At 41.1% G+C, this 27,538-nt stretch overlaps 1 protein-coding gene across 7 annotated transcripts in view; it reads right to left on the bottom strand.

The window, feature by feature from the left end:
- The window catches only part of ZMIZ1 (zinc finger MIZ-type containing 1), a 340,131-nt gene that overhangs the window by 21,176 nt on the left and 291,417 nt on the right, over window positions 1–27,538 (bottom strand). For 5 of the 7 annotated variants that reach the window (XM_033066444.2, XM_033066443.1, XM_033066447.2 and 2 more), the window contains 8 exons: window positions 14,950–15,064; window positions 12,497–12,714; window positions 10,888–11,086; window positions 9,605–9,895; window positions 7,404–7,586; window positions 4,984–5,158; window positions 3,554–3,695; window positions 172–382 (listed from right to left, as the gene is read on the bottom strand). In XM_033066444.2, the coding sequence (XP_032922335.1) occupies window positions 172–382; window positions 3,554–3,695; window positions 4,984–5,158; window positions 7,404–7,586; window positions 9,605–9,895; window positions 10,888–11,086; window positions 12,497–12,714; window positions 14,950–15,064 (1,534 nt within the window). Of the gene's footprint in view, window positions 1–171; window positions 383–3,553; window positions 3,696–4,983; window positions 5,159–7,403; window positions 7,587–9,604; window positions 9,896–10,887; window positions 11,087–12,496; window positions 12,715–14,949; window positions 15,065–22,657; window positions 23,135–27,538 lie in introns of those variants that run through there. The other 2 variants (XM_033066450.2, XM_033066446.2) reach the window with 2 other exon arrangements.

Genomic DNA, 27,538 nt, shown 5'->3' with positions numbered 1-27,538 from the left:
AAAATTTCCATATTAGCACTCTGACTGTGCCAACATCATTAAGTAAAAACCTCACCAGAAAAAGGCATGGATAAAAATGAGAGTAAGGCTCTTTCAGCTAAGGCAACATTTGCAAACTGCTCTAAAAACCAGCAGACTCAGCAGCTGCAGCCGTGAGCTCGCTGTACTTACGCAGCAACACGCTGTGACTGTGATCTGAATCGTGTTTCTCCCCGGCTGGCAGACGTGCTTTAGGTGCAGAGGTTTATGAGATGTCTTGTTGTCCCCACGTTCGATGGTAAGTGGGGTTGCATTAACGCTGACCTGGACTGAAGCTGGCCAGTTTGTGTTCATTTGTCTGTCTTCATGGTGATAGCATTTAAACTGCAATTCCAAGTCAGACCTGCAAAACAACCAATAAATCTTCCTTTAACTTTGCTTTCACATTGCAGAGGAAGGTGGTTTTTTATGTTAGGAACATTTTTCTTGATAATCAGATTATTTTTCTTGAATTATTGCCATTAAGGATATAACATACTTCCTTCATAAAAGCCCTGAACAGAATCATGATGAATTAATGGATGCAAGCATGCTCCAAAGTTGTTCATATTTTACTCCTATAAAGGACTTTTCAAGGAAACATCTCAAACCTCTTTGCAAACCCAGACCATTAAGTGATCCTGCAGAAAGGTAGGTCCTACCTGTGTTAGGAGTTAAAAATGAGAAAGCAATATGCTGCAGTGGGTTGTGCTGAAGCCTGGATTTTTCACTACCTCAGAGCACTTAAAGAAGCATTTGAATGAAGGCCTCTCAGACAAAATACAAGTACAGCTAACCCTGCCTTAGAACAAGTAAATTGACTAAGATAAAATGACTCCTATATCACACCCCCCACCAAAATCAGCTTCTGTGATTCTAAATTAACATGGCTGTGGACTAAATCTAGCCAATTTAGGCCTTCTTTCAAGCCATGAATTCCTCCCACCTCCCCTATAATAACTTCCACTCACTGTTTAGTTCCTCAGAAATTAGTTCTATAACCCCTTCAAAAAATGAAAAGGCTGAGATTAAGTTAATCAAAAATTAAGTGGGTAGAGACTATGACTTTAGTTTCATAAATGTATGTTAACCTTGTGTTAGGAATGAGTAATTTCAAGAAGAAATTTAAAAGAACGCAAAGAACTGAACTGAAATGTTAGAATTCTGCTGCTCATGACAGCAAAAGGCAGCTCCAAGTTTATTGCTCAAACTTCAAACTCTACATTCTCTAGAAACCTATGTTGCCTGAAAGAAGGTATCTTTGCAAGATCCAAAAGGAGCAGCTCATTCAGGAGATTAACACCCTAAGTGCCATTTTCATTACAAAGACTTCAATCTGACTCAGTATCATCTTTTCTAGATTTCAAAACATCAAGATTTAGCAGTGGACACAGACATGTGGGTGTTTTAGAAAGGAAGTTATAGAATACAAATTACCCGACCTTTTCATATAATCCATCTACATGAAGTCTTTTCAGGCTTTTTTTCTACATTTTATTAACCATTTTCTGAAAGCTCACTCTGAGTTCCACTCAGTTTCTCACCTCAAGAGAGCACAGCACAGTGATCCAAACCTGGAGGGAAGCAAGGCTTGGTAGCTCTGCTATAAAACCCAGGCAGACGAGGTGAGCAGGCCTGCTGAGTGTCACGGTGCTGACAGACCTCAGGAGAGCCTCGTGTTCTCAGCACACAGCGTCTCCACCATGGGATGTTATTAATAACACAGCAGTGTGAAGACTGAACCAGCTTCAAGGAGACATTTTCCCTGCCTTCAACCTTTCTGTTTCTCGTAACCATGAAAAGTTCCCATGGGGAGAAAAATACTTGCATTGCTATTCATTATGTGTGTACACGTGAGAGGTTTTGCCGAATATTTTAACTGGCAGAAAAATATTGAGAATTGGCTCGGTTCCACCATTCTCTATAAAAACCAAAATCCATCCACACATGTGACTAATTCATTTTTCTGGCATCCATCCAACCCCAAGTGAAATGTGAAATGACTTCATTACAGGACTATCCGTTCTCCCCACTATTAACAGGCTTTTCAAAACAGCAGACCTGAGCACAGTTTACCTATGAGTCTTCATTAAAATAAGTTTAAATAAAGGCTATGTGTTTGGTGAGAGAAGGAAGAAAGAAAGAACAGATATTAAGAAACAGCCTCATGCCTCGGTGCAGCGCTATAAATCTACTGAATGAGCCAGCACAATCCCCAGTAGTGATTACTTATTAATAAGAACTGGCAAATAGCTGCCAAAACTCCCTCTGCTGCGAGTACTCCACGATAATGAAATGCAAGTAAGCAATAACTGACCTCAAAGTTGGGTGTTAATTATTGGATGTGGTCTGCCTGCAATCTCCCTCCCTCCCAATCCCCAGGCTCCCTCAGGGCACAGGGGCACTGTGGTAGCAAGGACTCCTGCATCCTGCATCAAGCCTCAGCTTTAGAGTCCTGGTACAGGGACATCTCTCTGCACACCTCACACTCTCCACACCAGGAAAACACAAGTCTCCAGTGGATTCCATGGGAATGGGAAGAAGATCCTCACAGGAATAGAAAAACCTGAAACTACACCTGTAAGCAACCTCCATGCAAGATTCCAAGCAACTAACCAGCCTCCACAATGCACAGAGAAAGGCTCAGACAATGCAATGCTTATCCTGGCTCAGTCAGGATAAACACAGAGATACTTTCTGAGAAAAAAACAAACAAAGGAGAAAAAATTATTCTGTAGTATTTGAAAATATATACATTAAAAAAAAAAATTAAGGCTCTGATTGTCATTTGATCTAAGGCCCTTCCATGAACATGGTGCAATCAAAACATACCCTGGAATCACTTATACAGATCTATATTAAATATAGGGAAGTACCACCAAGGAAAAATATTCCTCTGTGCTGGAAATAAGAATTCATTGTAAGTGTAAACCAGAAGCTTTTGTAAGAAGAAAGCTATGCTCTCACACTTCTGAGCTGTGCTTACTTGTGGAGTCAGAGAATAGGGGAATTCAAGAAGTTAGCTTCTAAAGTCTGGAGGATTTAAGCACTTGTCTTTCCAAATTATTTTACCAAGCCTCTAAATCGGGTCCTTACTCTTAGTGGGTTATTCTTCATAATCAGATAACTCTGCACTATTCAATTTGAGCATAAACACTAAGAACTCTGCAGAGCTACTCTTGCATTTAACATCTCAGAGATCACAAAGCACCTGGGACTTCAGATTCCCAGATGGAAGTTTGTAGTGGTGTGGGTTAGGGAAAACCCCACTCCTGTTCCACCCAGAGCAGAAAGGATGAAATGGTTGCAGTGACTTTTCAGACCCTGCATGGTATGAGCTAGCAGCAAGGACATGCAATACGTATTGTGAAGCATTTTAGGACGTGTTGTCTCTAGAAAATGACAGGTGAGAGTACCTGCGAGTTGAAGGGACATTCCTCCTTATCCAGGCTACAACTTTTGAAGTGAAATTCCTGGCAAATCTAAACGCAGTGCAGTGCCACTCCTCCCTGCCTCGCAGCAAGGCTGAGCTTACCTCCACATGAGCGTCTGGTGCACGGTTGGGCGCAGGTGAAAGACGTGGTTGCTGACGGCCAGGTTGTGCTCCAGCCGGAAGGGCTCCAGGACAACCCCGTCCCGCACAGGGAACGTCAGGCGCAGCTCGTCGTTGTGGTTGGCTGGGATCGAAGAGGGAGAGAAAGCGTGAACTTTCCCTTTAGCATCTGCAGTGCAACAATAATGTTCATATTTATACAGAATAGTAACAAATTGCACAGTGATCTGCTACTGGGTCTAACTCAGGCTCATACACACAAAAAATACAATCAAAAGTAACTCTATCATCTAACTGATACAAGTGACAAGGCTCAAAATGATAGCAAGGGCACAGCAGTCTTCTATTGTCACACACTTCACATTAGGGCCACAGCATTCCAGCCATCAACAGCAACCAGGCATGGCAAGAATTCGTGGTTTTTATTACAGGAGAGGTTCTGTGTCCAAGCTTACTCTGTTGGCAGAAGACTGAAAACAAATCTCTTAATAATGTCAAACTGTGATAACGTTTGTTTTCCCTGCTTTGAACAGGGATCAACATTACCCAATTAGTTTCAACAGTTTCATCAGCTGAAACTATGTGATGTCCAAAGACACTGGTATTCAATTACTATCTGAGCCCGTAAAGGAGATTTTGAGGTAACTTACAGCTGATCTATGAAGTCCAAATGGTTTTAAATCCTGTGTTCTTGCCCAAATAATACTGCAGCCCATCTTCTACTTGATTTTTCAGCTATCCTGAACTCCAAACAGAGCTGCAAAGTGCTAATGCAGCAGCAGTTATTTTACAGAAAACATAAGGTTCTCTCAGCTCCCTAGTAAATGATAGCTCCTATTGTTCATCAGTCACTTCAAAACCTCTAACATCTTATGCTAGTATCCAGTCAGAGAGATCTTGTTATTCCTGCCCTGTTCCCAGCCAAGTGTAGCTGTGACGCTGAGTGGCTTTGAAAGGAACATATATCAATTTCTGGCACAGTACTGAATATTCCTAAGAACCCTGTATGGATCACAATAGAGACACTGCTATAAATATTCACATTTTATCCTACTCTGCAGTGCTGTTCAATGAATGGCTTTGCCCTTGAACAAAACAGCCCAAAACAACAACCCAAAATCAAGTGTTTTCTCCTCAGGAAGCATATCAAAGGAATAATTCTGGAGTAAAATCATTACAAGTTTAACCTGGAAGAACTTTTCTGATATTTTATTTCAGAAGAGCATAGTAGTCTTTCTCTTTTCTGTCCATTGCCTCAAGTGACCCTACACTGTGCATGCCACCTATTACAACTTAACAACTCCAGCCTCTCCCAGAGCAGCAATCAGAGCTACTTTCCAGACTCTGAAATGTATGTGGCAGAGAACAGAGGAACAATAAATGACTGTGGGGGCATTCTGCTTGCTACTCACTTGGAGGTGGTGGTAAAGCATTGATATTTGGTTTAATGTCAGGTGGGAATGGTGGTTTGACATCCTGGTTAGGTGACAGGTATGGAGGAATATTGCTCCCTGGTGTCATGGGTGGCGTGGGGTTTCCTGGAACAGGTGAATGAGGGTAATTTGCCACAGGTACAGGCCTTGATGGCTAGAAAATAAATAACATCAGATTGTTATTGCAGTCTTGAAATAAGAACAATAAGCCTTGTGAACAGCACTGTTAATAAATACCAAAGACAACAGACAAGGGAGAGAGGCCCCTATTTCTGGAGAAGTAACCACAGGATTTCCCATGAGGCCCTCAGGGAAGAGGCACACCAGGAGAGCAAAGCAGGAACTGAAACCAGCAGAGCAGCCAGTTTAACTCAGGCAGTGACCAGATACAAAGCAAGGCTGCTAAAAGGTTTACTGTGTTCCTCTGAATGCTCTCTTTCCAAAACCAACCAGCCATTTGTTTCAGTTTTTCCACTGCACCACAGCCCCCACTTTGTATCTCTCTGCCTTTCTCCCAAAATAGCCCCAGTGCACAGAAACCTACACAAAAACAAAATCCAAAGACACACAATTAGCAGTCTGTGTCCTTTTTACTTCCATCTATCCTTTCCACCCTTGTGTAACTACTCTACTCAGAATTAAGCTCTGGGGTCAGGGGATGTTTTTTATTCTGTGCACCTACAATTTGATTCTGTTCCTAGTTTGCTGCTAGCTAAGATGAACTGACAGAAAAAGGACAGTAAAGTATGAATAGCAGCTATACCTTAAAACTCCTTTAGTTTAGTTTCTTATAATTAAGGGGGTGGTTGCAGTCAATGGAATAAGCCAATAAGCCTGATGTGAAGGAAGCTGACATTAAACAAAACTGCAACTGCAACTCATGGCTCATGAACCATAAGCAGAAACACAGGAGAGTGTCGGAAGACGAAAACCTTCAGAGACAGCCCAAGCACTGTGACTTCAAATCTGCTGCTTTACTAACCTAAGATACTTGAGAGTACATAAGAAGAGGGGTGCCTTCTCAAATCTTAAACATTTAAGTTGCCAGACATCTTTGGGTTTTATCTTTTATACATACAGTTACTATCTGCACAATCACTACAATTCAATGGTTCAGGTTTTGTCTGTGGAATTTTCCCCCTAACCAGGATAATCTGCCTTTTAAACAAGATCTCTTTATTTCTAACTGTTTCCAGAGCAGTCAATACTTGAATACAATATTGGGGATACACTGTAAAGAAACAAATTCCCTGTCAGAAGTATCTGCCAAACTAAAAATTTAAACCTCATCTAAAATCAATGTATATCAAATGTATTTAAAAATCTGTCACTTAAAAACTTGACAGAGATCTTCAGCAGTTACTTTAGCAAAAGTGATGTACTATTATTATTATATAGAGGATCTGTCTGTTTCTCATGTGCTTCCTGACAGTGAAGCTGCCATGATCCAACAGGCATTCCTTTGGGTACCACAGCAGACAGCATAGTTGCACACAGAACAGATGGTCTAAAGAAAAGGGTTTTGCTTTTCCTTTTTTTTTTTTTGTGGTGTTTTCTGTGTGAACCACACCAAATTATTCCAATTCAATGTGCAACTTAGATTCTTTCAGACTACATTTAAATTCAGAATGTAGTCCTGATACTTCAACAGCTAATGCTTTAAGCAGGTCAGAAGATCAATGGTCCTCCACATTTTTATACTTACTGGAGTACCTGTGTGCAATACATCACTTTTGTGCACATTTCAAAGGTGGTAAACCTCGGCAGGCCCTCAGGGCAACCCCAGTTTGGAGAATACAAAGTGCTCAGGATGTACCCACAAACAGGTTTTAGGCATCATTTTAACAACCCTAGGTCTTGCCCAAAACAAGCAACACAGAGAGAAAAGACTCAAAAAAGGACGAAGCACTCAGAAAAAGTCACAGAAACTTGAGTTCAAAGATGAAACCTACAGCTGGAACACCTTTCAAGTTTGGCCTAGCTTAATCCAACAGTGACCACTCTAGGTCCAAAACTGGAATGCTGCAATGTGGAATGTGTTTATTACAAATTTCCATAGTTGCATTCTTGCAGGGGACCATGAATAGGTGAAAACAGTACACCTGAATCCCATTAGGTACTTCTTTTTACAAGCTATTTTTAAAGCAAACCCAACATTTACTTGTAAAAGCCTCTAATGAGCTGCAGCAACATTCAATTTTCTTTATGAACTGCTCTGAAGCTGCAATGCAACTTGGCTGATTGACTTGATTCTGTGATACCCAAAACACCACTAAAAACTCAACTGTTTTTTTCTCTCTTTCCTTTTACTACATAAAAGCAGTATCTGTGAAACCATTAATGTGATTTCATTGATAAATGGCCACCAGAAGGGAACAAGATAATGTCACAATTCCTACCTTGTAATACTGCCCCATGTTGACTGTTGGAGGAGGGTACTGCCCTGTGTTTTGCTGGCTTGGCATCCTCTGTCCAGGATAGCTGGGAGATGTAAGGGGTCTTGGAGGGTTGGGAGTGGGGTACTGACCAGGCTGGTTTGGAAACTGGCTATTTGGTCCATACTGCTGGTTTCCATAATTCGGCTGTTTCAGGACAGGGATACAAGAAGACAAAGCCACGTTTTATGCAAACAGCTTTCTTGTATGGATTATTAGCATACATTCAGTAGCACAATCAAAACACACAAAAACCCTTCAGATGAATACTTCTTAAAAGCGTAAAAATCTTGCAAACCAAAGTGGGGTAAGACACAGGCACTCAGCCTTGTAACACAGTCAGAGGGCACTGTGCTTGAAGAACTACAGAATTATAAACAGATGTAATGTTCACAAAAACTCTGTGTTTCTGCAAGTGCTACCACACCCAAGCCTGGGGCTCCCTTTCCAGATGTAGAATGGAAGCATAAAAAAAAAGTTAAATAAATAAATACATTTTAAAAAAACCCTGGAAGGGGCAGGAGCATAGAAGCTGTGCTGTCCATGCCTGCCTTTTCAACTCAACTGTTCTGCTGGCCTCTTGCTAGAGTGTTCAGCAATACTTTAACAGCTAAAGAGAAGTTCTTACTAGTCACAAGCACCCTGCTAGTGCTAGCCAAGACTGTGCTGTGGTTTTGGAATTGAAGTAATGAAAATTGTAACTCTAAAGGCAGTAGAATGTCAATCTGAAAAATCAATTTATTGATAAGACATTTCCATAAATGAGCCCTTCAATAAACAATAGGCAAATACCATCTCCAAAATTCCAGCTCAACGAACATGCAACATTTATGGCACTGTTCAGAACTGACTTGTTGGAAACATGAACATACTCACTGACAATGAAAAACCTGCTTCTGAAGCAGCAAAGAGATTTAGTCACGCTTAAAATATGAAATCTGAAAACTCATGTGAACAAGCCACATTTTTTGTTTTCTTAACTTACTTGTAAGTAAGTGTCAGTATTTACAGAATAAAAAGCCTTCTAAGAGAAGCAACTCCTGCAAAAGCACATACCTTTTTTATTTCTGATTAGTTTTTATTTAGAAAAAAAATAGTTTGCAGAGCAGGAAAGAAATGTAGCTCAGGCAGAAATGTTTTCTGCATTTTCTGCATGCCATGGTCTGCTTTGCTGTGCATCTTCTATAAACTCTTACAACCATAATTATTGTCAGGGCAGTATCACAATACTCAGAGCTCTACACCTGTTGTTGAAGTTTCAGTTGAATACAGAATTTCACCAGGAAATTAACTCTACCAAGTGATGGCTAGATTTGTAAAAATATTTAGGTGCTGGGAGTTGCTGGAATTCTAAAAAGCCTTTACTGCCCAATTCATACTAACTTGAAGAGTAAAACACATTGGTGCTTTTTAATTCCAAAAGTTCATTTGTCTCCATCTTTGGTGGTCTAAATTTCCCTAAAAATTAGACCCTACATGTTTTGCCCTGTCATAATACAAGTCAATGGCAAGGTAACTTTGCCTATAAGGCCATTCAGATTCTCCTACAGCACCATGGGACCCTATCACACTCTACATAAGCTGGTACTAGATAAATGCTGACAGAGAGGGATTTGAGTTCAACATTATTTATATTCATCTTAATGACTATGAAAATCAACACTCAGAAAGTTTGAAAAGTTCTCTAAAAAATGACTGCTATTACTGCTGGTGTTACAGTACAATGTCTGTCCTGTATTTCACTACAAAAGTAGAACCATCCAAGAAAACACAGATCAGATACCTAGTGGGCTAAAATGAAGTATTTCACCCTCAGCGTCTCTTCTGAGTTGCCACATGTAAAAACTCCACTCTTGTGACAGAAGGCTGCTTAAGATCTATGAAGTCAGTGAAGTCACCATGAGAATTCTTAGAATGATATTCTGGTTTGGGGCCTTTCTTGGACTTAATGACCATCGTATGGACTAACATAGCAAGGGTCAACCTAAATATTTTAGAAGCTAAAAAGGAAGAGCTGTTCCTGTTAATATTTTAATGGCTGCAGTCCTACCAAGGCTGTAACAAAGGTGTACCTATCTTAAAGGGATGTGCACCACACATTACCCAGTATGCTGCAACTTGCAGTCAAAGGAACAGTGCACACGGAAGATCATTTATTTTATTACCTCTCCTGGGTATGGTCTCTTTATGCCCTGTATAGGCAAGGACTGGGGCCGTGGGCCTGGATAGGCCTGCTGAGGCATCCTCTGCCCATGGGTGCTGAAGGGGCTCATCCCAGGAGGCCGAGGCTGGTTCATGCCCATGGGTGGCCCGCTCATGCTGGAAGGTGTCATTCCTGCTCCCATGCTTGCTGGGTTCATGTTGCCTGGCATAGAAGCAGGACCACGAGGACCAGGCTGGTTCATGAACTGGTTGTTGTAAGCCTGAGTTGGACCCATCTGGAAAGAGGAACAAACCTTCAACGGAAGAAGAAGAAAAAAAAAAAAAGAATAAAATGCGACATGCATTTATAAAATGGGAAGAGGGAGCTGAACATGCTTTTGGGGAAGGGAAGAAGGGAAGGATTTATGTCGCATTTTCCTTCAACGTTCTCTAACATTTGATGGGCAGTGAAGTTATTTATAACAAAAATCCAAATTGGAATTTTAAAAGGCTTAAGAGTGGAAGACAGATGTAAGTCTAAGGTGAGAAATTAAATTGTTTCAATTGGCTGGTATTGTAAGGTTAGGATACTGGCTGCGCAAATAGAGCACAACACTACAGTTTCTAAGACCCTGTGCTTTTCATCACCTGGCATATGGACTCTAATACTTCAGAATTCAGAGAAGTAAAAAAGGTAAGGAGGAAAAACCTGCATTGATCAAGCCCTTGCTTATTTTAACAAAAAAATTATTCCATGCAGTCATGACACACTAGAAGTTATGGATCACTGGAAATGCATGTCTCACATAACTGCCCATATATACAACACTATTAAAAACCAAATCTCTCTTCTATTGTTGTTTCCCTGTTTGGAGGAAGATAACCCAAACAACAAACGGCAGTTAGCAAAATAAACAAATGTCCAAGAGCTACAAAACCTATTGCAAGATTCAAGAACATTTCACTAGGTACTCAAATTCAGAGGGCTGGCAAATGCAGCAATAATGTATCATGTCAGATGCAGCTGCAACTGAGAAATCTTCAATGTTTTTTAAGAGGCAACCCTTGAACTACAAAATACAGTTAGGCAAGTTTTATTGAGAAAAACATGGAGACTGACTCATACCTACATACACACATTCCAGTAGTTTCTCATAAGCATTTCTAACCATGCTCATGCACCAATAAAAAAAAAAATACAAAAAATACAGTAGGCACCCTAACAAACACACAGTGAGAAGGACAGCCAATTCTCTGTAATGGTCCAGATCAGGCAGGTATGAAGACATAAAGGTTACTCTCTTACCGGTCCATACTGGTTCATGTCCTTATTCTGTGTTTCCTGAAGGGCTGCCACAGTGGCTGTAGCTGTGGCTGTTGCTGTAGCAGCTGCAGCTGCAACTGCAGCAGCGGCAGCAGCTGCAGCTGGCTGGGTGAAATCAGCTGGTGGCCTCGTGTGGGGGGGAATCCCCATTCCTGCAGGGGTATTTGGGCCTCCAGGGTAACTAACAGGGAAGAAGAGAAAGGAGGAGAGAATTAGGATGTGCCTGGTGGATTTTGTTTTGAATGTTGGTGTGATCCTCACCTGGAACTATTCCAAAAGCATGTATCAATGACTAATGAAAACCAGCAGGCCAGGTAATTAGGTGTGTACAGGAGATAAGGGCTGGATCTACAGGTTACACCTGCTGCCCAGGTGCAAGAGTCATAGGGCTGCCACTGCGATTGCAAGGCATTGCCAGCAGTCATTTTGGGGACAGTGAACTTCTCTGCAGCTTCCTGAAAAGTAGAACTGAACTCCTGAAAAAAAATGCTCTGCTCCTCAGTAGTGTAGGGGCAAACACACAGGAGTGGGAACAGCGAACTTCCTCCAAGACAGAACATTAATCTGCCTCAGTGGTGAATTATGGCAAGTGTTCTAGACATCATAAAAGTATTTCTCCCTGAACCTTAGCAGAAAGGCCAGGAGAGACCCAATGCCATCAACTCCAGACAGTGTGTTCTGCAGTTCCTACCCATCTCCTCTACTGATCCTAAGATAAACCAAACCACACCTTTCCCACTTCAAGTTATCAATTATCTTTCTAAATATGGGCCAATATACTGTGCCCATTTTAGAGATGTTAATACAAAGCTGAAGAAACTTTTTGGCTTGTTCAAGGTCACTCAATAGATCAGTGGCAGAGATGAAGAAAGAGATAAACTCTCTCTCTGAGTCCCAAGCTGATATCCTTCACACTAGACTGCCTATGCTAACAGCAGCAGCCTCTTCAGCAGCCTTTGCACTGGGACCATAAATAGTGGTTTCAGTTAAGTGCCCTCACCATCCCTGTTTACAAAGTATAGACACAGAATGTCAACCTGTAACTAATGCTAGGCTATTAGTTTTGGATTATATGATTACTGCACCATTTATTTCTCCAAAATAAATACACACCGTGACCATCTTTTTAAACAAACATCTTAATTCCCAATTCTTTTCAAATTCCTGCTGTGGAGTAAGTCTTTGGCAGAAGTATTCTGTTGCATAGGAAACTATTTTGCCCAATACTCAAGCTTACTCCTGCATATGCATGTAGAAATTATACCATCAATACCTTTCACATCCTGGCCTTATTAAATGTTAATCATTCCTAAGCCTGTGGTCTGTTTAACAATCTCTCTTAATTAAAACTTTATTTTGGGGGTTTATTAGAGCTAATTGATTGACCTAAGCCATTTCCATTTACCGTGATGAATTTCTTTGCAGTTTGGGTAGCTGATTTCCAAAGCTATAAAAGCAGTATGTGCTTCAGTTAACCAGCAAAAAATAGCTACTGAGACTTTATATAATTAAAATAAGCTTCTGCCAGGTCACTACAACAAGCTTCATCAAGTATTTACATCCATTTTCCACCCAGAGAAGTAAATCTTACCTGCCACCAAAACCTCCACTTCCAGGATAATTGGGTCGCCCATACATGCCCTGCTGTATGTACGGCTGAGTGGAGCCTGCCTTGGCTGAAAATTGCTGCTGCTGTCCAGCAAACTGAGGGGAATTGATTCCAGGGTTGCTAGTTGTCATCCCAGAAGCCATGGGATTTCCTGCTGGGTTCATAGGGTTGTTAGCATTTGCCATTGGATTTCCCAGCACCTGCAAGAAGAAACATGAGAGTAAGGGACTGTATCTTGAACTACTTTAGGCAAATTAAGTTGATTTGCTGCGGTCGTTAAATTAAAACATAACCACCTGTACTCTGAACTCTAATGAGCACAGACCTCATTGATGTCTAGGTGCACATTCCTGGTGATTTCTCCTTTTGCCATTTCCAAACAAACAGGAGATTTTCAACTAGATGGAACCCAAATAATTATGCTTATAAAAAAAAGTTTATGAGAAAGACCTGCTACAACCATGCCATAACCATTCATCTGATTACAAGAAAGGACATAGCTTTTTTGGGGGGGAAGGTTGAGGGGTTGAGAGCTTTTCTGTTTAGTTGGTTGGTTGGTTTGTTTGATGCAGGACTTTGAAGTAACTTAGAAGTAGTTGGTCACACTGGCACAATGCAAAGGGTACTACACATAGAAAAACTAAAACATGTAATATGTGAAAGAACATATTTCAGTAGTTTAACATATTCTTGACTCTCTAAATAGTGTACAAAAGTCCACTGATTGTTTTTATTGCTTCTTCTAAGAGTCCTCTGTTCTCTGTATAAAAGGACTTGCTTTGCTTATTGAAAGGATTTTTTTCCCCAAATTGCTATAATTTCCATGGAGAGGCAAGTGTGTCTATTCATGGATCACCTGCATAAGATTTCCCAAAAAGTCTCCTACTTGGGATGAAACTCAGTGGTCATGATTTTTGCAGAAGACTAAAGCTTCAACAGCTTTAGGCATTTGAGAAAAGGAATTGGTGAGCCTAGCTCATTCCTTTCCCTTGAAGAGCACGAAGGCTTACACAAAATCCTGACATTCATTTCAATCTGCTCTGAACAGCTATCAGCAAGCTTCATGTTCCAGAGTTCCACTGCTCCCTTGCAGTGACTCTAAAGAAGCATTTTCTTTCTTCATGCAAAGGATTTTTTCCTTCTACTGCACATTCCTCTGAAGTACCATGAAGAGTTCAAGTAACATTACAGTACTGTTATGATAGAGCAAAACTCTGAGTATTTTTTTTATCATTTCTTTTGCTTTTTTAAGTGTAAAAGAAACTATATTGTCATTTTCTGGCCAATATATAGACCAACATGCTTACCCAGGTATTTCTCTCCCAGATGGGACACCTTTTCTTTTAAGGTGTTAAAGAAATCAACAATAATAAAACATGCTATAGATTCTGTAACTGTTTCCTCTTCTTGTTTTATTGAAAAAAGATTTTGCCATAACCAGTGCTTACATAACTGCCCTGTGAGTGCCCTATATGACTTGGCCTCTGAATAATTTCTTTTTCAAATGGCTCATTCCATTACAATTTTGTTTTCAATCCTCTCACCAAAATTAAAATAATAACACAAAAATCCTCAGAAAATTTTGTACGGGGTCTAACATCACTTGGTTTGAAAGAAGTAGAAAAGACAGGTTAGATTTATGTACCATTTGCACTCATTAAAGATGCTGATGTGCTTTGAGCTCTTCATCTATGGTGTAAGCAAAGGCCAGACTGTCTGCACACTTAATTTGTGCCACATCCCAAGGAGTGCACACTATCACAAATAACTGGTAACTTCTTCATAAAAGCTGCTTCTTTTTGTATAGTATAATTCAATATACAACACAGAAGAAAAAGACAGTTAAGTCTGGATAGAACCAAATGAAAATCCAGAAAGCATGGCTCTCACCTGGGAGCCAAGAGCCCATGCTTCTGCTCCAATGCATATTGAAATATTTTTGCAAAGTTAGCACTAAGAGGAGAGACTGGAAAAAACACAGCCTAAAATTGGTACTTAGCAACTCAGTGTGGCAGTAGACTTGGTACTGAATTTCACCAGCTCACAAGTGCAACACAACCTCAGGTACAATCAATAACTATCACTTGGTGAATCTAGCTAAAACATTTAATAGAACTCTTCACATCCAATCTGAGTTGCCAGGAGGCTTGGGATTACCCCAAACCCATGTTTTTAGTGTTGAATATGTGCAAAATATGAGGTAAGTCCAAGCCTGACATTTGCATGCAGCCAAAGGAGTGACTGACTCAAGCTCTCAGACACCTCTTATTCAATGCCACCAAAGAGGACATGACTGGGAAAATAATGCATCATATACAACAAAGAAGACAGACACTGCTACTGGTCCCAAGAGGATTTTCCAAAATACCTTCAATTTTACAAACATTAGCAGAAATGCATATATAGAGGGGAGGAGGCATAAAAACGAAGCTTACCTGGCTTTGAGAGGTGTTAGTCACACCCCATACTGTGGTGACCACTGATAAAGAGCCTGGAGGCTGGTTGGTATTTTGTTGCCAGGGAACAGAATCATAAGGAAAAGACCCATCACTGCAAAAACAAACAGTCAGGAGGGTGAGATTTTGGAAGTTTAAACTGTGGCAAATTGCTGGTGGTGACAAAGGAATTAACATTTGACATTACCTTAACTCTCCACTCCTCCTCCACTATTAGCTTAGTATTCTCAGAGGTATGAAGTTTCTTTAACAGCAATGTGATCATATCAAATCACACAGAACAAATGAATTCCTTCACTATATTGAAGCACAGGGCTTTTACCATAAAACTGTCTGTTAGCAGTGAAAATCCAAGTCAACTCGGGGACAGAGTTTCAAACAAGGACACTAAGTTACTCAGAAGCACGTATTTTTTTTTGCAATTCATCTCAAACTCTTCAACAGTCACTGCTTCAGATGCTTTTTATCAATTCAATTAGATTTTGAGACCAGACTGCAGCTCCACTGTCTGCAGTGGGTCCCCAAATGGCCAGAAAAGCCTTTAAAGCAATAGCAGTTCAACATCATTTTGAAAAGTAAATTGAAATTCAGATAGTGTTCTCCCACACGATGGATAAGCTGCATGCCAAAAATGGTATTAGCTAATCAGCATTCTAGAAAATCAACTGCAGATATACAACACATCTTTCAGATAAATATGTGGATGAGGGGATTGGGTTTTTCCATTAGCTTTGTCCACAGATACAAGCAAACATTTCTTACAGTTCTGTTCATACAAAAGCACTGGTGATTTCAAAATGAGCCCAGGATAGGTACGCACTTAGGGTAATTAATGAAATACCTGAAATTCTGAGAAAGTAACTATCAATCCTATGACCATAAAATACATTCCACTTGAAACTTGCTCATTCTTGTACTATTAACTTGTAAATTAGATTTCAATTTGCATATATATACACATACACTTAAGTGATCTTTCCTTGTCTGGATACATATATATATATATATATATATATATATATATATATATATATATATATATATATATATATATATATATATATATATATATATATATATATATATATATATATATATATATATATATATATATATAAATACCATTTAACAGATACACATTGCTCTTTCTTTTTCAAACACCAATGATTTTTATTTCATATCAAGAACTGCATTTTTGTCTTGACTACCAGCTATCACCCAAATTCTACCCAGGGCTAACTTGCCTAAAGAATCTATACAGGCTCTACATGCACTCTATCAATGTGCTTCAAAGCCTGCCTACTCTCCTGTGACCCCAGACAGTGCTCCAGGCTTGGACCACTCCTTCCTTTTTTGCTGTGAGCCAAAATCAAGGACTAACTCTATGTTCATTCTTTAGCCTTTTTATAATGCCAAATGTGAACCATTTAAGAACAGGAATTGCTCTGCACAAAGAGTGCACATGTGTGATAAAAACTGCCTCTGTCCAAGTAACAAATAATGTAGCAGCAACTGTGTAAATGAAGCAGTGAATACGTTTCACAAACAGCTAGGAAATTTCAAACAAATTCAACAATGCTCTGCCAGCACACCAGCAATATATTAGAACATAGCCATGAGTTTAAACTGACCTATCTGCTTCAAAACACCCATATTCAATCAAGCAATAAAATCACACAAAAAAAATTTAGATTAGAGAAAAAAATAATTTCCCCTAACAAATAATTAGAGAAAATTAATGTAAAATAGTAATTTTTCATAAGATGACTGACACGTCATGTGTACACTGACAGCACCCATATAAACCAGTGTGTGAGTAAGGACATACTGAGCACCTTGCAATCACTAAGTCCTGCTAGCCCACATTTCTTTAAAGTATTCTCTCTTAGAATCTTGCCCCTCTCACTCAGAGGCTCAGACAATGGCTTCAGTGACTAATATTTGCAAGTGACGCAATGCAAGTCCCTCCATCAGCATGGAGACAAATGATGACTAACCCAGAATTTGTGACTGCTATTAAGATTTCCTCTTTTATCCTGCTGAATGATGCCTCCTACTTTACTTCCTTCTCTGACTGTTTCTGATGATGTCTGCTCTGTGATTTGTTTGGATATTTATGGCACATATGAGTGTTCATGTACTTCAGTGACTACAAAGAAGCTCTCTCCATGACATAAGCAGTGAAAGGACTCACTGCAGACATTCCACTCTATTCCCCACTGATGTGCTGTGGACAGGTAATAAAACCTGAGGAGCAAGGCAAATATTTTGCAAGTGTATGAGTAAATAAGAAGGGTAATGACAGGCAGGAATCAAACCACAGAGTCACTAAAGATTTTTCTAATGCAAATATGCCATACAGTTTGTAAACACACTCCAACTTTGAGCAAGCAATGCTTCAGCCTGCTGTTAAGAAGTTATAATTATGACTTCACTCTCTTACCCCTTTCTCTCCTTTACAGTATGCAGAAGGGATTTCATGTATCATTCCTCCATAGTTTTCAGTGGTAGAGTCAGATCATTTGTTCAGAGGAAGGCTATACTAGGTTCTCAAAGACTATATAATCACTTCCTCCTAATTATAAATACAGAGTAAATCACTCATTTTTTACTGTATTAGTTAAAATGGGTGACCTCAAGAAACCATACTGTTGACAAATAATAAAGCCTCCAGCACCACACAAGAAAGCCAGAAAAAGAGAGCAGCTACAGATTGGTTGAGAAATATTCATTGTGCACACTGAACTATGTGGCTACCATATTATCCAACACAGAACCTAGTGTTAAATTTCAAACATTATTAATAACAGAAATTATAGCAACACTGAAATAGTGATAGATGTGTCTTGCACAACATGAACTTAAATAGCTTAATATCCACTAACTGTCTAAACCTCATCCCTCCAGTTTCACCTTAGTTACCCCACGAGAAATACAAAGCAATCTCATGGTTTGCATTCTCCAGAATTTGTTCTGGCCCATCACCAATTACTTGTATGTCTGAGTATGACTTTGCCATATTGGGTACAATACCCACCCTTTCTCCATCACACAAAGACTTCCTTGGTTTCAAGCAGTAGGAGATGCTGAAACTCGTGGATTACTTGTCCCTCTACTCTGCTCTTTCAACTTCCATTTCTGTCCTTAAAACTACCCAAAGGAATATTCCCACCATCAAAGGAAAATCCATGTAAGTACCATAATGAAACGTGACCAATCCAATTCTCATTTGCAAAGAGCAGTGGTTTTCCCCTGTTATTATACAGAGCTGTGAATTATCCTGAAATCCTTTTCTTTAAACTTGAAAATGGCAGCCAATAAAGAAAGAAGCTTCAACCTCTTCAGCCAAAGCGAAATGCTGCCCATGACATTGTTCCTGTTGAACTGTACAAGGGTAATTAAGTCTCTCACTGCACCCTGGAGGGCAGTCAGTCAGTTTGGGCTCAGCTGGAGCCCACTAAAAGAGTATTGACTAAATTTACAGTAGTGCTAATGAACCTATACATACTACTGGTCAGCATTAAAGGCCAAACAGCAGAGGAAGCCACAGAGCAAAGAGGAAGAGATGGAGGGAAATTACTTCTCAAAGTAATGTTTCGCTACTGTGATGTAGAAAACTGCAGTCAGACAATGAGGAAGGATTTCTTAGCTACTGGCAAATGTACTGAACCCACCAGTAAAACAACACTCATGCTGAAGGACTACATTGGTAGTTAGGTCTAAAAAGCTTCTCTTAATCTCAGTACTAGGCAGACACCCAGTCTCTAGGAAAAGTTACAGACTTCATGTCAGACAGAGATTGATAGTTAATTCTAATAAAAATTGCTTAATAACAAGTGACCTTTGTAGAATAAATTAATACAAGTGATTTATACACGATTTGTGGCATTATTTGCTGCGTTTTAAATATGTTTATGTTGACACTAAAGCAATTGTATATGTATCTAACACTCTGTTTACATGTCTTCATTCCTTGAGGAAGGGAAGATTCAGATGGTTTAGTGAAGCATGCATCCCTAGAGCATTGGCACTTTACATATTGTGGAGGAGGGTGCAAACTGGAATTACACATTCCTGGTGATTTTCCACATCGCTTGTTGAGAAGGCCAAGTGTCTAAAATACTACCTTCATAAAGCATCTACCTCTGTTTTAAACACTGTAAATCTACCAACTACTGCACCAGATGCTGACTTTCCAAAAAAGCCTTTTCAGTCCAACCACTGACAGTCAGGTTTCCCACAACTGGGCCTTCAATGACTACTTTCTGTTGCTTACCCTCAAACCAGCTTTGCAGTTTTGGGGGGTCTTTAACATCTCTGAAGCACGGTCATCCCACCTGGAGGGCAGCTGACACACACAGAATTCACACAAACCTTAAAATATACCAACTCTATCCTGACTTTCTCAGTTGACACCAAGATGAGCAGGTAATTGCCACTGGCACGCTGACTGCCATTTCTCCCATATCTTCTTTTGTCACCCATGGACACCGTGAGAGGAGAGCATCTCGTGACAAGGTGTGAGCTGTCAGAGAACGACACATGCCGAACACGTTTTGCAATAACGCATGGCCAAAAATCCAAACGGGCAAAATACAACCCACAACTGGGGCTGCTGATCTGCTCCTGCCTGATGGCACCTCTCTGTGTCTGCACCTTGCTCTGCCTCTGGGCAGATGTGTGCTCAGGTGCTCAGCACCCCTTGCCTGTATTCTTGGCAGGAGCCTCTAGGTGACACTACTTTAATACAAACGAAACCATAACAACTTCCAAGCAAGGCTTCCCCCCTACAACCTGATGCATCTGCAGTGGAAAAAACCCACAAATCCCACAATCAGAACAGGCAAGAAAGCCCTGGATAACTGAAGGACCAAGATATAAGTTTCATGTCTGGGTTGTCTCACAAGTTAGGCAGGTCAGCTTCTTTCATTCAGGCTTAGTTTTTGTTTTATTGGATTTCTTGAGAGAACGCCACTCATGTAGCTTTATTTATTAATATGAATTCAGTTTGAAAGCCTTCTTGATTAGGGCACCACCATCAAACTAACACTAGAAACTGGAAAAATAATAGTTTAAGTCCCTTCTGGAGCATTTCAGAATTTTGTACCCAAAAGGCAGTTCAAATTCAGTATTTGCACTGCACCATGCAAACCTAACGATCCAACAAGCTAGAAATCCCTGACAACCTATTCAGAAATTACAGGTCAAATGAATTTATTTTTTTTCTTTTGGTCAAAGTTCCAATGAAAATATCCCCAGCCTTGAGTATTAATTCAAGAAAACCCCACTGTGACAACTGAAAGCCAGAATTTGTTTTCGCTTACTGCCAATCAAAAACGTTTTGGAGATCTGCTTTTATTTTCTTTGTGAAAACCACTAGACAGTTAGAAGGAAACAACTGACTTGTCATTTTTCATTGAGATACTTTTTCAAAGAAACAAAGCCAGCACCTCCCCACCTGAGATACATGCACCATCTTCATACACCTACAGTGCTCTTGGCCAATGTGTTTCAGTCGTACACCTAAGATTAGTTTATAGTCTAGGTGACAGCTATTATAAACACATTACTATTAAAAAGAACAAATCCCAAAATTTAACCAAGTTATCCCTTGACCTTTTGTGCCATGTTTCCTGGAGGCTCTGCAAACCACCCTCTGCAATTTGTCACTATGTTCACACAGAGGAACATGGCAGAGCCAGGAGACACCGAAGCGGAAAGAACACGAAGGCCACTTACAGTCAGCAAGGATATACAGAGACATATTGTAATGAAACAAAGAGTAAGTGCCTCTGTACATCACACACGATGTACAGAACCAAACTAAAAGCTGATGTTGTAAAAAGTTGAACTTTTTACATTCAAGATGAGGAAAGCAAGAGGGTGGTGTAGTCAGTCTGTATACTAATAACTGATTTCAGTTGGCTAGCAAGAATTAGCTTTTGATTGATTCCATCTATGTGATTCAAACCTTCCTCAAATACATTCCTCTATTTTGCATTATCTGAAGATGTTTAAATTGTATTGGCATAAATTAAGGCACCACCCTGCATTTCACTAAGCAAACATCTAAAACACTATCACATCCAAATCACTGGGTGTTTTTATGTAATGTTAAAATGAAAAAAGCTGATTTGGAAGTATTCTACAAGACTTTATTTCCCTCTACGTCTTAATGATGTGACTACAAATATCCAGATTTCACAAAGAAAATACACAGTTTCAAAAAACATCCCATCATGATTTCTCAAGTCTGTTGATTCCCTCCACTCTTTCCAACCAGATGAATATGTTCTTTAACTCTTTGGAAAGTGTTGATTCTCCCAAGTCCAAATGCACAGCAGATCCATACCTAGACCTTGCCTGTCAAGGAAGAATTACCTCAAGTGTTGTTTCAATACTGGATGTTGCCTGTATCATGAAAAGGAAGACTGAAAACAGTTAGAAATTTCATAATTCACTGTAAAAAGAAGGAGGCTGTTTTCTGGCAAACCGTATGAGAACACAGAAGCACTCTGAACCCCTTGTAGGTGAGCAGATGCAGGTGAAGCAGTCAAAAGGTGAAGGCAACAAGCCATTTATCAGCTCAGTGGTTTGGATGGCACCTGCTGCTAGCAGGTGGCTATCACCCCCTGCCTCTGCTCTTTTAAATATCCACACACACATTTATGATAATCATTCACACAGCCACACATATATGCACAATACAGGCATTTGTGTGGAGACAGAGGCAGCAAAATCGAGCTGGCAGTTCAGCAGGTGACACAAAGTACCTCTGGAAGCTGAAAGCCCTTAACTTTTTCTTTATATTTGTGACAAGGCCTGTGAGGCCTGCATGACTTATGACTGCACAAGGCGGGAATGCTGCCTTCCATTTCACATTGGGTTGCTACAGATCAGGCTGTGACACGCTTGCTGCTCTGCTTCCTGGTGCCTTACTCTCTACACCCAGTGTCATTACTTAGAGCCATGCCTGCAAGTCTCATGCTGCTCAGCAGTTACTGCATCTGATTTTAACTCCTGAAATTAGAAAAATGCATTAGGCCAAATAATTAGATTAATTCATAAGTTTTTGAACCTGCAAAAACCCACATCTCCCCTGCATGCACACACAGTCCTGCTTCACAGATCTCATGTATGTCCACGCACATGTGTGTGCACACACCAAGATACAGAGATTATTTATGTCCACGTGGAATAAACGATCACATCTATGCAGGTAAGAAACAAAAATGCTACTGAGACCCACTCCTGCCTCTAAGAAGCAGAAGAGGTTACAATCGTCTGACATGGGGACTACAGCATCCATCTGATAAAAGGAAAAAGATTAAACCATCACACCCAGTTCTATTGTCACACAAGTAGACCATGCAATGCATTACTACAGCCCAGATTACAGTCACAAAATCCATCGGTAACAGCCCTGCTATTAACATGCCACCTGTTACCTTTTTCAAAATGCTGAAATTATCTTATGATCGTTTTCAGCTTGACAAATGCAGTTTAATCTTTATTGCATCTCACAGCACAGACCTGCTTCATCCATGTCTATTTATCTCATGTGTGTCGGAATGCAACCCCAAGCCCTCAGTCCCCCCCTGCCACCAGGCATTCCTTCTGCTCTGCTTTATCAATATACCTGGGTTTCCATATCCGACTGCTCCTTTACAATAAAAAACACACCCACCCAGTATTCTACCATTGCCTGTTGCCTTGGTAATCCAAATGCCTGGGTACTCGCTGATTATCGGCGAATGAGACTCTCATTGTTCACACCGCAGCGCGTCTGCTATGTTAATGTGAGATAATGGCAGCCAGAAGACTCCTTTTGTTCCCAGCTTTGCTGTTTATTCATAGTGCCTGGAGGTCAGCGACTGCTACAACAACCGGGGAAGGAACCGCTGAGAGCGTGAGCAGATTCCACTTCTGCTTTTGCCTCTGAGACAGGGGGAAACACGAGCAGCCCCGCACAGCGAGAAGGGCACCGGGAGCTCTGCAGTCTGACTCACGCAAGGTGTAGCAGGCGGCTCGGAGGAAGATGTGATGGACTTGCACTTCCGAGATTTTAGATGAAGCTGATTTACGCTCCCCGACAACAGAAAAAAAGCGCTTTCTTCGAGAGGCACGGCGGGAAGGGAGGGAGAGAAGGAGGAGGGGGCAGCACAGCACCGCCGCAACTTACGGGAACCGAGCCGGGCTGGGGGCTCGGGGCTGGCCGGGGAGCAGGGCAGCCCTGCCGAGCCTGGGGGGGCAGGGACAGCCCTGCCGAGCCTGGGGGAGCAGGGACAGCCCTGCCGAGCCTGGGGGAGCAGGGACAGCCCTGCCGAGCCTGGGGAGCAGGGACAGCCCTGCCGAGCCTGGGGTGGCAGGGACCGGGCTGGGGGCTCGGGGGACAGGGACAGCCCTGCCGAGCCTGGGGGAGCAGGGACAGCCCTGCCGAGCCTGGGGGGGCAGGGACCGGGCTGGGGGCTCGGGGGACAGGGACAGCCCTGCCGAGCCTGGGGGAGCAGGGACAGCCCTGCCGAGCCTGGGGGGGCAGGGACCGGGCTGGGGGCTCGGGCCGGGGGGAGCGCCCGGAGCGGGGCGGGCGGGCAGGGCAGGGATGGGCAGGGACGGGCAGGGCAGGGACGGGCAGGGACGGGACGGGCAGGACAGGGCAGGGACGGGCAGGGTAGGGACGGGCAGGGCAGGGACGGGCAGGGCAGGGACGGGCAGGGACGGGACGGGCAGGGCAGCCCGGCACTGTGACCTGGCCGGGGAGGGACGGCGGAGGGGCAGGTCTGGGAAACGTCTGCCCGAGCCGTGCCCGCCTGCCTGTCAGAGCAGCGTGGAATGCTGTTGGTGACACGGGGACACGGGCAAACAAACCGTCACATCGCATCTCCCCTGATGCGTTAAGTGGGAACTGAGAGCACGAACAGGCTGTGCTACCTTCCCCGCATTCCCAGCTTGGCGGAGACGAGGAATTCAAGACGCTGCCCCGGCTGGTGCGCTGCTCTTTATCCCCGGAACAGCCCTTTCATGGGAAGGAACCACCGATTCCTGCTAAAGGCTCTGCCACTATCTAATTAATGTCACAGACCCATCTGCCCAGGTTGCTGATGCGCTCTGTCTGCCGAGCAGGCTTTGTTGTCATTTCTAGCGAAAACCAGCTCGGAGAGTCTTAGCTCGAATTGCCAATTTTTATTTTTTTTAACCATTAGAAAAGCCCTCCACCACTGCAAATAGTAATTACTATTTCCTTTTCTTCTCACTGCGATTCTGAGAGACTTGAGAATCCAAGCGTACGGGAGTAGCAGGAATACAACAATTGACAAAATCGAGCACTGGGAATTCACTCCTTTTGTAATCTATTTACACAGAAATCCTGTGGAGGGTGACATTTTCATGTAAGTGAATGAATAACAGATACACGTAAAGAAAAGGCATCAATAAAAATATCAAGCCTTAGATAAAACATACATCTGTGATCCTGCCGCCAAATTATCCAAAAATATCCCAAAAAATCGTTTAAAAAGCCAAGGTATTTGCCGTAATTTCTGTCAGTAATCTTTACGTGCCAGACTGTGAGCTCCCTCCCTGCTTAGAAGCCATGTCACCTCCTGGCAGGCAGGCTGGAGCGCGATGCTCACAGCGTGGGTACCCAGAAAACAGCAACTCACACTGAACTCAGGCTGTGCTGAGCCACGGGCTGGCCCTCCCCCAGCCCTCTGCACCTGCCAAGGACTGCCAACCCTCACGGCTGGACCTGATGCTGACTTAGTTCTGATGTTCCCTGTCCAAAGGTGTTCAATCCAGTTAAAAGACTCCCAATGATTTTGATGAGTTTTGCAACAAAGGGCTAGGCAAAGTATAGCTTTCAGTGTCACCACAGGCTTATCATGCTGACATTCAAAATGGTTAAAAGCCAGGGGTGCTGCCACAGTTAAATGATTTTTAACCCTACTACCACCAGAAATCAGTTGGTTTCATTCAGGTGACAGAAGGTACCTTTCCAATAGGCTTGAAGAAGAAAAATCATGTAGACTCAGCACATATCACCTTCTTTTGAGAGCAGACCTCATGCAAAGAGCCATGATACCCCTGTGACAATCACTAAACATAAATCACAACTGACCAGACATTTTCAGGAGTTAGTTGTTCAATATGGCCTAAACATGAGAATGGTACCTATCTATTCAAAGTTGTTGCCATATTTAAAAAACTAACATAGACAGTACAAAGCCTGAGAAGATCAGATTTTGCCTTAGTCAGCAGACATACCTTAAGTAATATTTGCCTAGTGTTTACTTATAAAAATACCAGCTGACGCTTTTTAATAAAAAAATAAATAAATCACAAACTAAAACCATAAGACTACAACATCTCCAGGAAAAATATAGAGTATATAGCCACTTATATGTACTTATCAGAAAAAAACCCTCACAAAATTATTGCAGCCCTGCTATATATTAGTTTTATTACAACAGCACTCACTTTGACTCATCAATTACTACAGAAGACCTGTGCAAGGCTCTGCATGCAGAAGAAAAGATGATCCTTATCCTACACCTTTTACCAAGCATGTAAAGAATACATATTTGAAAACAAGTTACCCATTATTGTTTCCTGTTACCAAAAGAACTGACCACAAACTTATCTAAAATGAAATGCAGATTTTTCACATGAAAATATACCGTATTTAATTAGTAACAGCTAATGGTTACACTTATCAGTTTTCAAGGAGATAACACTCATAATTTGCTTTTAGTTTCAACAGACTCAAGATTTTCTTCCACCTCCTCCCCATAAATGTATGTGATAAAATTATTATCAATAGTTTCACTTAGAGGAGGAGATGGACAAACAACTCTTGGGACAATACTTTGGAGCCATCAGTAAATAGTTTTGTCTTTGCAATGCTTACAGCATAGGCATACTATTCTGAAGAAATTTTCTGGGTTTTTTTCTTTAAGAAATGACACTTTTGCAGAAACATTTCTTGATTCTGAACTCTTCCCTATTCTCTCTTGATGGTAAATTTTAACATTTCTTGACAGAAAGGAAACCAGAAAAAGCAGTAAAGCTACTCTTGCAGAATCACAAGTAATACAGGTTTCTTTACTGGGTATATTCTTTTATATTAGGATTTACCATCTGTTCAGTCCCTAATTATATTTATTTCACAACTCCACAACCACAAAGATGAAAAGGCTTTGAAACAATTTTATCTTTTACCTCAAGAGTTATGAATTCTTTTGCAAATATTTTCCCTGTGTGCCAGAGCCACAAGACATAATGGAGCAACCCCCTACTTCAAACTGATGTATAAAACATGCACAATGTGCTTGTTTTCATCAAAGTGTGTATATGCTGCACCTGACCTCATCCAGACACTTTTAAAGTGACTATCACTGTTGGTCAAAACAGCCTATGATGCAAAATTGAAAAGGCAGCAGCCTTTACAGAACTTCCGACACTGTTTGTCCTGGTGTGTTATAACCAGCTCACTCCTGATTGTTAATAATGCAAGAGCCTCACCACACAGTAAAAATTTAGACAGAATTACCATTCTTTTCTAAGAGTTCCTATGAATGTTTGAAAGTTCAGCTTTTAGTCAAGTTTAAATTGGAAGGAAAAAAAGGACAAAACAAGCACTAAAAACAAGCACTCTTAAAGTAAGTCTTACTACTCGAAGTTATTTATGATTGCCTGAACATAAAACATTAATGGTAATAAGTAACACATCTACCATAAGATTGAATTATTGCTTCATTTCATCTACTGTTCAATTTTTTCTAAACCTTTGGAACTAAGTAGTTTGTGATAAAAATTACATTATCTTCATATTTTTCATCAATCACGACTGCTCTATAGAGGCATTGCCACCCTTTGGTCTCTAACTGTGAGACAGCTGGCAATTAATACCTAAGACCAAAATTTGGAGCAAGAGTGAAGACAGTAAGAACCCTACAGATGTTCATGACAACACACTAAACTGCAACTAACAGCTGTCTATTTCTAGGTGGTTTTGTTGACAAATAAGCTTTATTACAAGCTGTGCAAGAAATGAGATGCCCCCCAGAGCTTGCCTGAGTCAGACTGATGTGAAAATGAACGAGGGTGCAATTCCTGCTGGGATTGATTGGAACTGTACCCATTTCAACCAATATTCAATTTGATACACACGTACAGGACCACCACTTAATGCAATAAAATCTTACGTAGGAACTTCATCAAAGCATCAGAAGGTGTATAATGACAATAATTTGTTCTTAAATAACAGCATTTGTTAAAGACCCTAAATTAATTCAAAAATCAGACACCTTGAGTAGTGTATGTTATTACAGACAGTTTGTTAGATTGGAAAACTACAACACAAATAATTACATTATGCCCTGCAAGTTAGAAAGCATGAAATTTCACTCCTGTGCAGAAGGGCTAGCCTGAAGACTAACAGCTCTCCTTAAATTCCCCATAAATCCATTAAGTAGGACTTTAATTAGATGTTATACAGGATTAAGGAGGTGGATAGGTCCTACACTGGTCCTTCAATACAGGAGTAAAGTTTATTCACATGAATCAATAA

The sequence above is a fragment of the Catharus ustulatus genome, chromosome 8, assembly GCF_009819885.2.
Source record: "Catharus ustulatus isolate bCatUst1 chromosome 8, bCatUst1.pri.v2, whole genome shotgun sequence".
NCBI lineage: Eukaryota > Metazoa > Chordata > Aves > Passeriformes > Turdidae > Catharus > Catharus ustulatus.
This window is presented reverse-complemented; position numbering and strand designations above follow the sequence as displayed.